Source organism: Polypterus senegalus, chromosome 17, assembly GCF_016835505.1.
Source record: "Polypterus senegalus isolate Bchr_013 chromosome 17, ASM1683550v1, whole genome shotgun sequence".
Taxonomy (NCBI): Eukaryota; Metazoa; Chordata; class Cladistia; order Polypteriformes; family Polypteridae; genus Polypterus; species Polypterus senegalus.
The window spans coordinates 10,597,708-10,610,515 of NC_053170.1; the positions used below are offsets into that span (position 1 = coordinate 10,597,708).

Here is a 12,808-nt window from a genome sequence, read left to right on the forward strand (position 1 = left end):
TTTATGCAGTGTGATGACATTCCCAAGAAACTGCGCAGGAACAACATCTGCACAATTATAGACTTGCCTTCCAGGCCCTGGGCAGAGTGGTGGCTCTGAGGGTAGGGATTTGTGCTGGCAATCGGATGGTTGCTGGTTCAAATCCCATAAATGCCAAAAGTGACGCTACTCCGTTGGGCCCCTGAGCAAGGCCCTTAACCTGCAATTGCTCAGTTCCGAGTATGACGTTAATCTGTATCCAGCCCTGCAAGTAGGCCCTCCAACCTGCAGGAAAAAACATCGGGGTTGGTGGCAGAATTGGCACTCCAGCCACCATAAAAAAAACCTCACACTGTTTCCATTCCATCTGAATTAGCGTGGTGCTGAGGTGTCACCCGTTGCATGGCTGCACTCGGGTCCTAATCTGGGATCCTGAGTTGATTTGTCATGTGGTGGTTGTGGCCATGTGCTGTATCAGTGCCTGCTCCTAACCCTCCAGGCCCTCTTTCCCTTGTAATAGTCAGTTGGTGTGCATAGCTTCCAGCATATGGAAAACTCCTACACTGAAAAGAGATGCATGACATGTTGTGGAAAGAGTAATCTGTGAACAATGTTCTGCCCAAATCTAAACTTTCACAATTTTGGATGTTATCTCCATGTTGCTTCTCAAAACAGGAAGTGCAAAAGGCTGCGTTCATGAAAAGGCTGCGTTCATGTTTGAATTTCATGTTCTTGGCATATCAATCTCTCGTATTCTTCCTCTTTTTTTTTTTTTTTATAAAGTTTACAGTTTTTGTTTTTTTTTTTAATCTTCTGCTGATCTTCCGGCCAGGATGTTGGATATCTCCTGGTCCACGGTTCTTGATGCTGATCCTCCAATTAGCTTTGAACCACCCAGTCTCACTGAGATTGCACAGGTGGTGAACCAGCTGAGTGGGGAAAGGCTGCAGGGATCTGTGGTATCCGGGGTGATCTTCTCCAGGCTGGTGGTAAGGCTGTCCTCCTGGGATTGCAAGCAATCTTTGCTTCCAGTTGGGAGACTGGCATCATCCCAACTGACTGAAAAATGGGACTTGTCATCCCTGTCCGGAAAGGGAAGGGTGCTCACCTGGATTGCAGCAAATATAGGGGGATAACACTGCTCTCAGTGCCGGGTAAGGTCCTTGCTAGGGTCGTCCTCAATAGGATCCGTGATCACTTGCTCACCTACCAGCGACTGGAACAGTCTTGTTTACTGCCTAAGTAGTCTACCATCGACCACTTACTGGCAGTGACGGTTCTCATGGAGTGTAAAGGCGAATATCAGCAGAGTTTCTTTGCAGCCTTTGTCGATTTTAAGAAAGCGTTCGACTCAGTTGATGGAGCTGCCCTGTGGGACATCCTGAGGGTTTGCGGGATCCCCTCGAGGTTGCTGGATATCATGGCTGGCCTGTACACTGGTACTGTGAGTGCTGTGCAGAGTGGAGGCAGGACCTCTGCGTTTTTCCCAGTTGATTCTGGGGTTCGTCAGAGGTGTGTTCTGTTCTACTCTGTTTAATGCTTGTATGGACTGAGTGTTGGGCAAGGTCATGGGGTCCAGCAGGCATCTGTTAGTGAAGAAAGATTCACGGATCTTGACTTTGCTGACGATGCTGTGATGTTCGCAGAGTCAATGGAGGCTCAGATCAGGGCACTCAAGAGACTGAGTGAGAGGTCTGAGTATCTGGGCTTGTGAGTGTCCTGATAAAAACAAGAACCAGGCCTTTAATGACCTCTTGGGCACGGCCGTCAGCAGTGTGTCTGTCTGCGGAGAGAGTGTTAACCTTGTTGAGTGGTTTATTTACCTTGGCAGTGACATTCATGTCTCTGGTGACTCTTCCTGTGAAGTCAGTAGATGGATTGGGAGAGCATGGGGGGCCATGAGGTCGCTGGAAAGGGGTGTGCGGTGCTCCTGATATCTCTGTAAAAGGATGAAGGTCCAAGTCTTTAGAGTCCTGGGGCTTCCTGTCTTGCTGTTTGGTTGTGAGACAGGGATGCTATCCAGTATTCCGAGACGAAGACTGGACTCCATTGGTACTGCGTCTCTCCGGAAAATCCTTGGGAACCATTGGTTTGACTTTGTGTTGTTCATGGAGTCCCGAATGAGGCACATGACCTGCATTGTGTCAGTTACGGCACTACGGCCATGTGGCGCATTCCCCCGAGGGTGATCTGGCTCATAAGATCCTCATTGTTGGGGACCCAAGTGGCTGGACCAGGCCAAGGGGTCGCCCACGTAACACCTGGCAGCGGCAGATAGAGGGTCATTTCTGGAGGGTAGGACTGGACCGCGTGTCTGCCTGGGGGGTTGCCAACCGGGATCCCAAGCTGCAACGCTCTGTACCAGTGCATGCTTCCCAACTTGACTTGACTTCTGCTAATACTTTTGGCAGTCAAGGGTGATGTTAGAGATATGAATTGCATTGCCAAGAATGAAAGCTGCTATTTAAAGCACTGTGAAAAGACGCGTCTGCCTGACAATGGCTCTCCTGGTATGCGTGATATGGCAAGACCACAGAGATTGATTGATTGTGTGACCTAAATGAGCTCATAAGCTTTTTCTTCTATTTTTTTTTAATTTTGACAAATCCCAGTGAGCCTCTTAAAACATTTAAATTATGTACAAAAGCAAATCCATTTGGAAAGGTAAGTTTATTGTGTGCCAAGTCCTTAATCAGTGCGCTGTTTTTTGTTTTGTTGTTTTTTACTCCAGCGCTTTTGTAGTTGAGAGACAGCCTTGCATGCCCATGCACCCCGACCGGCCCCTCGTCATCAAGACTGGTGTACAGTTTACTACTAAAGTCAGGTAAGTGAACTGACACGTCTTAGTTTTAGTACGGTGACTCATTTATGTGGGCTTCTATTATGTGGAATTGTTTGTTTTTTGTCTCTTTTAGGTTACTAGTGAAGTTCCCAGAGTTGAATTACCAGCTTAAAATTAAAGTCTGCATTGACAAGTACGTATCCCTGTGTTCTACACAAAGAAACACTCAATTAAAAAAAACAAACAAATAAATAAAGTGTGCTTCATAGTTTGACATTTTCTGTCAGATCGAAGTGAGTGGTAAAACACAACGTACACAAGATTTCCCTTGAGAGTTAAAAGTACAGAGACCTGTAATGATGGAAATATCAGAGCATGGCTCCTTATTTAATGCGTGTTGTGCTGTCAGTGAATGTCTTATGCTGAGGGCGTAAAATGTCATCTTTTTTTTATTTTCTTTTAAACAGAGAGTCTGGTGATGTTGCCTCACTGAGAGGGTAAGCAGCTGCCATTAATATTTAAATATCTAACCGTTGTTTAAAACAAAAAACACGCTTTATTCAGTAGAAAACAAGTGTGTTAAAAAGTGGAATCTCTCTTTTTTTAGATAACTTAAATAAATTACTTGTTGTGCAGCACTGCTTAAAGAATAGCATCATGTTACTTATAGCAAAAATAATCCATTTCCTTCTCTCCTGCTTTCAGATCTCGAAAGTTTAATATTCTTGGCACAAACACAAAGGTTATGAATATGGAGGAATCGAATAACGGCAGCCTTTCAGCCGAGTTTAAACACCTGGTAAGACCAGACTTCAGACAAAGCCTTTTGTTTCGTTCCTGCAGATCGTTTCTTCCACTTGATATTAATTTTGATTGTTTTTCTCATTGCAGACTCTAAGGGAACAGCGATGTGGCAATGGAGGCCGAGCAAATAGTGACGTGAGTTTCGTTATCAATTTGAATATTGGGTTTTAATGATGACACAACATTTTCATCGACTAAGCAATGTGCAGAAGCAGTTAACAAATAAAACAACAACCTTCATTTCTAGAGCACGTATTCAAGCAAATGATGTAGCTTAAAGTGCTTTACGAGATGAACAAAGTAAAATATAAGATTAGGCAATGCTAAATAATAAAGAATAAAGTAAGTTCCGATGGCCAGGGGGGCAGAAAAAACAAACAAGAAAAACTCCAGACAGCTGGAGAAACGGAAACAAAATCTGCAGGGGTTCCGAGGCCACAAGACTACCCAGTCCCTCTAATATAAGTGATCTCAATCAGTCCTCGTGGTTTTCAGGCTTCACATGGAAGAATTTGATGATGATGGTCATGTAGACATCTGGCCTTCAATCCATCAATTTAGGGACTGCATGGTGCTTTGATCAGGTGGTGCAGATCGACACCACAGAAAACTGGAAAAAGAGCATCAGAGTAAGTAGGGATGAGTATGGATTGTGGAGCCACCATGAGTGATGATGATAATTGAATGCATATACAGAATATCTAAGTAATTTCCCCATAAGAAATAATGGAAACTCAGTTAATTCGTTCCACAACCCAATACTATTCATATAAACATGATTAATACAAAATATAAAGTAAAAATACATAAAACACATTAACCTGCACTTTACCTTTGAAAAGAATCATGGCTGGAATCAGCGCATTTAAAACTGAAGCCAGGAAGCCTGTCTTTACTAAAAGAGTTGGGGTACTCTGGAGTTAAAGCAGATACTCTGACAATCCTTAAGAAGCCTCTGGAGGAGAAATTGGGACAGCTTGGCTCTTAGCTAAACAAACAGGATTGATGGACTGAATGGACTCCTCTCAGTTGTTTTATTTTTATTATTTTTGAATGGCCAAATATGAAGTAGCATTTATTCTGCCATGCATATACTGACTAGGATAGCCTAGCAAATAGCATCATAAAAATGTGGGTTTATTATTTCTTTTTTTTAAAGATTAGTTTCTGCAGCACACTACATTGGCTCATCAGTGCTGCATGTTGTCATTATGGGATCAGGGGTTTATTTTATGGTTGCTGCCATCTGCTGTAATCAAATCTCCTTTTTTTGTTTCCCTCCTCAATCTCTCCTAAGGCCTCACTGATTGTGACAGAAGAGTTGCATCTGATCACTTTTGAAACTGAAGTCTACCACCAGGGCTTAAAAGTGGATTTGGAGGTTAGTCTTGGCACCGAAATAGTTAAAGATGGATGTTCAGTGGTGACTTTGTCCCAAGGTTTGGCAAAAAAAAAAAAATGTGTACTCAGAAATTTTAAGTCAAGTCAAGTTGGGGAGCATGTACTTGCATAATGCATTGCTGCACCCACTACACGACGAAACAGCTCGGGATCCTGGTTGGCAATCCCCCAGGCAGACACGTGGTCCAGTCTCACCCTCCAGAAATGACCTTCTATCTGCCGCAGCTAGGTGTTACGTGGGCGACCCCTTGGCCTGGTCCAGCCACTCAGGTCCCCAGCAATGAGGATCTTACAAGCCGGATCACCCTCAGGGAAACGTGCCACATGGCCGTAGTGCCATAACTGACGCTCCCTCACAATGCAGGTCATGTGCCTCATTCGGGACTCCCTGAGCAACACAAAGTCAAACCAATGGTACCCAAGGATTTTCCGAATAGACACTAAAGGAGTCCAGTCTTCGTCTCCGGTCACTGGATAGCGTCCATGTCTCGCAACCATATAGAAAGACAGGAAGCACCAGGACTCTTTTGCACAGATATCGGGAACGCCACACACCCCTTTCCAGTGACCTCATGACCCCCCCATGCTCTCCCAATCCGCCTACTGAACTTGGAAAAGCTGCGTAAACTCAAAAATTTGAAAGGAGAAAAATTGCATTTAGCTTACAGGAACACAGATGTCAGTCTCAGTGTCTTTGTGTGTGTGTATGTATGTTTGTTAGATTAGATGCACTTTATTAATCTCAAGGGGAAATTTAGGTACATGCAGTGGTGGGCTGGCACCCTGCCCAGGATTTGTTCCTGCCTTGTACCCTGTGCTGGCTGGGATTGGCACCAGCAGACCCCCATGACTCTGTGTTAGGATATAGCAGGTTGGACGATGACTAACTGACTGACAGCAGCAGAAATATAAAGAAGGCTACAGACTCGTAGGACAAATAATACAATGCAATCAATAATAATCAATAAAATTGTATATTGTGCATAAACTGCAAAATGAACCCAAAATTTACAAAATTAACTTAAAGGGGGGCAGCATTTAGTTTGGGGCATCAGGAGGAAGCATTGAATTGCCTGATAGCAGCAGGCAAAAAGGAACCTCTTCTTAGCCCACCATGTTGGGGGATATATATACATGGTATCTGAACTTAAACACCTGGTAAGGCAAGAATTGCTGCACAGTTTATTTTTTAATCTTTTCTATCATTCTGTTCTTTAAAATGTGCTGAAGTCCAAGTTAGGTACATTTTGTAAGTAATGTTCAAGCCGTTCCCATAACCAAAGTGAGCCTTCAGTTCACTGCTGTGAAAAATGTTTGCCATCTTATACAGTATATCTTTTTGTTTGTTAGCAATAAGAAACTCGTGATTTTTTTTACTCTTTTAATTAAACTTTTGTTTACTAGCCTTTAGTTAATTAACCAATGTGATGTATGCTGTATTGTCTTAACTAGTTTCTAATCTTTAAGACGTTATTCATAATGCTGTTTTTTGCTTTTTATATTCAAACAGACACACTCTCTGCCAGTGGTGGTCATCTCAAATATTTGCCAGATGCCAAACGCCTGGGCGTCAATCCTGTGGTACAACATGCTGACTAATCACCCCAAGGTACGTTTTGTACTTTCTTTGACTTTGAGTCAAAGTGGGATGATGGGATGGGGTTTGTTTGTGCCTTTTAGTTCAGTTAGGAGACTGACCCAGTAGGCCACGATAGATACAATGGGGACTCTTAGAAGATTAAAAAAAAAACACTTTGGATGGACACAATTGTTTGTTGTTTTTTGTTTTGGTCTTTAATAGGAAAAAGTTGTAAATTATGGCATACTACCTAAACTGACCTGTTCAGTGCATTAGTGAAATGAATGAATGAATACATTCAGCATGAGAAGCTATTTTTGTTCATATCTTAGATTGTTGAATACTTGTCTCTGTCTACATGTGGTCTGACCATAATTCTTTGGGTTCTTGGCTTTTATAAAAAGCATTTTAAGTACCCAGCTAGCCACTAATAAGTATAAATCCTCTGATCATGACATCAAAATGTGTGCTTCATTTTTTTTATCCTAATTTATTAGTAACGATCCATGTGACCTATCAAACACCAGTATAAGAACTAATTTAAAAATATTTGCTATCTCTTGCCCTGTGTGTGTCTGTGTCTGAACCACTCTTGTCCGATGCTCCCCCTGTTGAAGACGTTTCCAAAAAAAGCCTGCTTCTCAGACTCTGCGATTATTTTTGATGCACTTTTCTCACTTCCTGTGTACTTTTAGATTTCCCGTCTTTGAAGTTGACTCTCAGTATTCCTGTCACTACCCAATTTGCACTACTTGGTAGCAACGCGTGCCAACGGGGCCTTTACTTCTCCTCTTATGTCTGACACTTGCACTTCCTCCTTCAGTTGAACTGACCAATCACCCGAAAAGTCAAACTGACCAATTGTATTGCTCACAGGAACTGGACACAATCTCTTACTCACACACACAGACACAGACACACAGAGTAAATATAGTTTTACCTACTTTAAAAATCTATATAATCCCATCTACCTTAATAAAAACATACATGTTTATGTGTCTGTCCAACTGCTATGTCTCTGTCATTCCAAAAGATGGCGGATCACAAAGATTTTTAGCAATAAAATGCATTGCATTTGTGTTACCAACAGATGGCGCATCACAAACATTACCACTGCTTTTTTGAATCCCATACTAAATGGCATATAACCGAGACACATTGATTGCATGGTACACTGCAAATGTTAACACTGAGGTATACAATGATTACTTGGATATCAACCTAGATAGTTAGATAGATGGACGCTTTATTAATACCAAGGAGAAATTCCCGTACTCCAGCAGCAGCATACTGATAAAGAACAATATTAAATTAAAGAGTGATAACAATGAAGGTATAACAGACAGTCAATAATTTTGTATAATATTAACGTTTACCCCCCAGGTGGAATTAAAGAGTCGCATAGTGTGCGGGAAGAACGATCTCCTCAGTCTGTCGCTGAAGCTGCTCCCTAGCTTAGACAGGTAGCACAACTAGTCTTCTAAAAAGCATAATTAGACCCCCGTGTCATCATGCCAAAAAAGTCAGTCATTATCCAACCCGCTATATCCTAACACAGGGTCACGGGGGGTCTGCTGGAGCCAATCACAACCAGTACAGGGTGCAAGGCAGGAACAAATCCCGGGCAAGGCACACACACAAACCTACACACCAGACACATACTATGGACAATTTAGGATTACCAATGCACCTAACCTGCATGTCTTTGGACTGTGGGAGGAAACTGGAGCACCCGGAGGAAACCCGCACAGACACGGGGAGAACATGCAAACTCCACGCAGGAAGGACCTGAAAAGCGAACCCAGGTCTCCTTACTGCGAGGCAGCAGCGTTACCACTGCGACACCGTGCCGCCCATGCCAAAAAACGCAACTAGAAAAATTCAGGGCCAATCCACCTCAATAAAAGGCAAAGTGTCTGTCTGTTTGCTCTGCCCCTTTCATTCCAAAAGATGGTGCATCACAAACATTATCCCTGCTTTTATGAATCTCATACCAAGTGGCGTATGACAGAGACGTATGCTTTGCATTTGTTAGTCCAACAGATGGAGGTCTTAGACTGGTAGCACAGCTAAGTAGTCATATCAATGGTGCATTAATGATAAAATCTAAGTACATCCTCAGGTCTTTCTTTCTTTCTTTCTTTTTTCTTAGAATGTGAACTTTTTTACCAAACCACCGGTAGGCACCTGGGATCAAGTGGCTGAAGTGCTAAGTTGGCAGTTCTCATCTACCACAAAGCGAGGCTTGTCTATTGAACAGCTCACCACGCTCGCAGAGAAGCTTTTAGGTAGAGTATGTCAGGTATATTAGAGTTGTGGGCCCAGTCAAGGACTGAAGGCTTAATGTGGACATTTATCTGAGTACCTTAATATTCTTGTTTGTGACATAGTTGTATTCTTTAAAGCTTCTGAAACAGACAATACAAATTTAATTAGGGATGGTGTTAGCTTATTGAATAACTCTGAAGTAATTTTTTTTTTCCTCTCTCCAAGGTCCATGTGTGAGTTACTCAGGATGTCAGATTACTTGGGCAAAATTCTGCAAGGTAAGGAAGTCTTGGGAAGGACAAAAAAAAAAAAAACTTGTCATTTTTAAAATATATTTTTAAAAACAAGCTAGTGATGGATCCTGGAATGCGTAGAATGAGTCTGCCAAACGTGAAGTAGAACCATCTCTAAAGTTACTTATTTTTTGTAATGATGCCGTGTCTGTTAGTATTATTGGCTTCACTGCAAAGTCGGAAAATATCCTATTGCTTTACTAACCATCTGATGCCTCCCAGTTTTTGCTCTGTTAACGAAACTGGAAATGCCCACGTGAAGTCCATTCATGCTTGTCTGGTTTGACGCCATGTGCTTAGCAGTCCTTTGAGTAAACTGAAGATGCCTGCTGCTATTGTCTGATGTCTGGCAATAGCAGACTCATAACTTTACACAACTACACACGTGGGGTCATGAGTGTGACCCCAGTGATTCAGTAACAAAACCTCATAACCTCACCTGGACATGTCGGTTTTTAAATATGAGTGAGTCAATTTATAGCGCCTTTCAGCAATCGTGTAAGTCTCGAAGCTCCTTAAATCATCACAGAGCTGCGTCTTTAGTTCTGGTCCTCATACTTTTAAGCACAAGTAGGTTTGGGGAAGCGCTGAAGGTCACAAAGTGAGCCAGGTGTGCCATCGTACTGCACTGCTCTCAAAGTTTTAAGCAGACGTTATTCTCTGATGAGCCACATCCTTATCACCACCTGCCTAATAAGCTGTTGCTCTTCCATATTCCAACCCACCCAGGCGTGGGCTCTACAAGGCCACCTGAAGGTGTCCTGTGGTATCTGACACCAAGATATTTGCAGCAGATTCTCTAACTCTTGTTGGACTTGGAGCTGCAGTGGATGAGACTTGTTGCTCCATCATGTTCAGTGTTCATAAGCCATTACAGAATGTCAGGTTATATAGCGCCTTGATGTGTGCAGTACAAGTCACAGGAGGTTATGCTGAAGTTTTATAACACGCTGGTGTGGCCTTATCTGGAGTTCTGTGGACGGTTTTGGCCTCCAGGCTACCAAAAGGACATAGCAGCACTAGAAAAGGTCCAGAGAAGAGCGACTAGGCTGATTCAGGGAGTACAGGCGATGAGGTAGGAGGGAAGATTAAAAGAACTGAGCCTTTACAGTTTAAGTGAAAGGAGATGAAGAGGAGACCTGAGTGAAATGTTTAAAATGATGAAGGGAATTAGTCCAGTGGATCGAGACGGTGACTTTAAAATGAGTTCATCAAGAACACGGGCACACAGTTGGAAACTTATGAAGGGGAAATTTCATACAAACATTAGGAAGTTTTTCTTTACGCAGAGAGCCACAGACACTTGGAACAAGTGACCAAGTAGTGTGGTGGACAGGAGGACTTTAGGGACTTTCAAAACTCGGTTATATTTTAGAAGAATTAAGCAGCAAGCACTGGTGAGCTTTGTTGGGTTGTATGGCCTGTTCTCATCCAAATGATCTAATGACTTGCGGATGCTCGATTGGATTAAGATCTGGGGAATTAGGAGGCCAGGACAACACCTTGAACTCTTCATACTCCTCTATCCATTCCTGAACAATATGTGCAGTATAGGCAGGGCAAAGTATCCTGCTGAATGGGTGGGCCCTGTTCAATAAGGCCGCGCACAAAAAGGCGAGCTTCAAAAGGGCGACCTCAATTGAGCGCGGCAAATAAAGGCGTTTGTAGATAATTTAGTTCAAATGGCTGTGGAATATGTGAAGAGCAACAAAGGTGCAGATCTACTCGTAGTCGAAGGCTACACATTCAGAACGGAGAAAACTATCAACGGGAAACACATCTTGAAATGCACTGAATATAGGATTGGAAAATGTTCGTCTCGCTGTCATACCAAAAATGGATTTTTCGTCAAGAGACGAATTGGATGTTTTAATATTCTTGCTTTCGCCTTTTTATACGTTCAGTCATTACCTTTATCTAATAAATTTTCTGTAATAATTTTGTTGCATTTGCCTTTATTCGCTGCGCCCAATTGAGGTCGCCCTTTTGAAGCTCTCCTTTCTTTACGCGCCCTTATCGAAGGATACCGAACCGGTGCCACTTGTGTCAGGGAAGGTGTAACGGGTCTTTAACGATGTTTAGATAGGTGGCACACATCAAATTATTTATTCACTTGGTGCTCCTTGGTCAATGGCTGCTTTACCCAATGTTGTTTGTTTCTACAGGAGAACATGGCCGGCAAAGGATTCTCTTTCTGGGTGTGGCTGGACAACATCATCGACTTGGTCAAAAAATACATTTTGGCTCTTTGGAACGAGGGGTGAGCTCATCTTTTAATATCCAAATAATGAAATTGTAACCGAGCTAGCGCCAGCCGTTAACTATTGAATGATGAAGGTGTGTGTGTGTGTGTTGGATTCTCATTTCGATTTATATTTAAATTTGTCCCCTATTCCTGACGTGATTGTCACCATGTCGCTCTTACTTCAGGTGGGCTCTGACCTGGGGCCTCTCCTTTTCATTCTTTACCTCCTTCCCCTCGGTAATATCTTTTTCGTAAATATAACATTATAAAATATGACACCCGCCGGCTCTATCTCACTAGCAAACCTACTGCTTCCTTTCCACCCTCCTCACTTACTGATTGCATAGCAGAAATCAAATCCTGGTTTTCTTCAAACTTTCTTAAATTAAATAAGTGACAAAACTGAGGTTCATCTTCTCATTGGTACAAAATCAACATTATCCAAAACTGATCATTTTTCCTTTGTTATTGATGATTCCTCCGCCTCCCCTTCCCCACAGGTGTCCTCCTTGACAGTACTTTAGTCCCACATCAATAACATCTCCCGCTCTGCATATTTCCACTTGCGTAACTTTAATCGTATTTTCTTTGGTCTTTCTCGCAAATCTCTTTATAAGCTTCAACTGGTCCAGAATTCAGCTGCCCACCCCCATCATTACTAGAACCCCCCTTTATTCACCAGATCACTCCCGTCTTGCAGGAGCTTCACTGGCTTCCAGTTCAGTTCCAAATTCAATTCAAAATTCTCCTGCTAACATTTAAGGCTCTCCACAACCTCGCCCCTCCATATCTGTCTGACCTCCTCCATGTTGCCTTTCCCTCCCGTACCCTCAGATCCTCTTCCTCCATCCACTTGACTGTCCCCTTCGTCCACATTCAGTTGCTGTGCTCCCCAGCTCTGGAACTCGCTACCTCCTGAGCTTAGAAATCCATCCATCCATTTTCCAACCCGTTGAATCCGAACACAGGGTCGCGGGGGTCTGCTGGAACCCATCCCAGCCAACACAGGGCACAAGGCAGGAACCAATCCCAGGCAGGGCGCCAACCCACCGCAGTGAGCTTAGAAATATTGAGTCATTGTCACTTTTCAAATCTAAACTTAAAACTCATTTGTTTACGACTGCTTTTTCTCTTGATTACAATTGCTCTGTCTGATTTTAACTTCTGTATTTTACTTTTGTTTATAATCTGTGTTTTGTCTACTGTTCGGTGTCCTTGAGTGTTTAGAAAAGCGCCTACAAATAAATAAAATGTATTATCGTTATTATTATCATCATTATAACACCACGTGTGTGTTTTTAAACTTTCCCAGAAAACAAAATGCTTTGAAACGTCCCCACTTGACCACCTATCCAAATATAATGACGACGTTTTTGTTTTCCCTTCCTAGAAGCCTTCTAGTTTTACACACATTCGCATACACCGACCTCCTGTTTTTCACAGAAATACAAGACGGC

General features: G+C 42.7%; 1 protein-coding gene across 9 annotated transcripts in view; it reads left to right on the forward strand.

Annotated features, from left to right (window-relative positions):
- The window catches only part of stat3 (signal transducer and activator of transcription 3 (acute-phase response factor)), a 112,409-nt gene that overhangs the window by 61,997 nt on the left and 37,604 nt on the right, over window positions 1-12,808 (forward strand). For all 9 annotated transcript variants that reach the window (XM_039740141.1, XM_039740143.1, XM_039740144.1 and 6 more), the window contains 10 exons: window positions 2,711-2,803; window positions 2,895-2,954; window positions 3,229-3,258; window positions 3,467-3,560; window positions 3,653-3,700; window positions 4,863-4,946; window positions 6,477-6,575; window positions 8,698-8,833; window positions 9,039-9,091; window positions 11,272-11,366. In XM_039740141.1, the coding sequence (XP_039596075.1) occupies window positions 2,711-2,803; window positions 2,895-2,954; window positions 3,229-3,258; window positions 3,467-3,560; window positions 3,653-3,700; window positions 4,863-4,946; window positions 6,477-6,575; window positions 8,698-8,833; window positions 9,039-9,091; window positions 11,272-11,366 (792 nt within the window). The remainder of the gene's footprint in view (window positions 1-2,710; window positions 2,804-2,894; window positions 2,955-3,228; window positions 3,259-3,466; window positions 3,561-3,652; window positions 3,701-4,862; window positions 4,947-6,476; window positions 6,576-8,697; window positions 8,834-9,038; window positions 9,092-11,271; window positions 11,367-12,808) is intronic.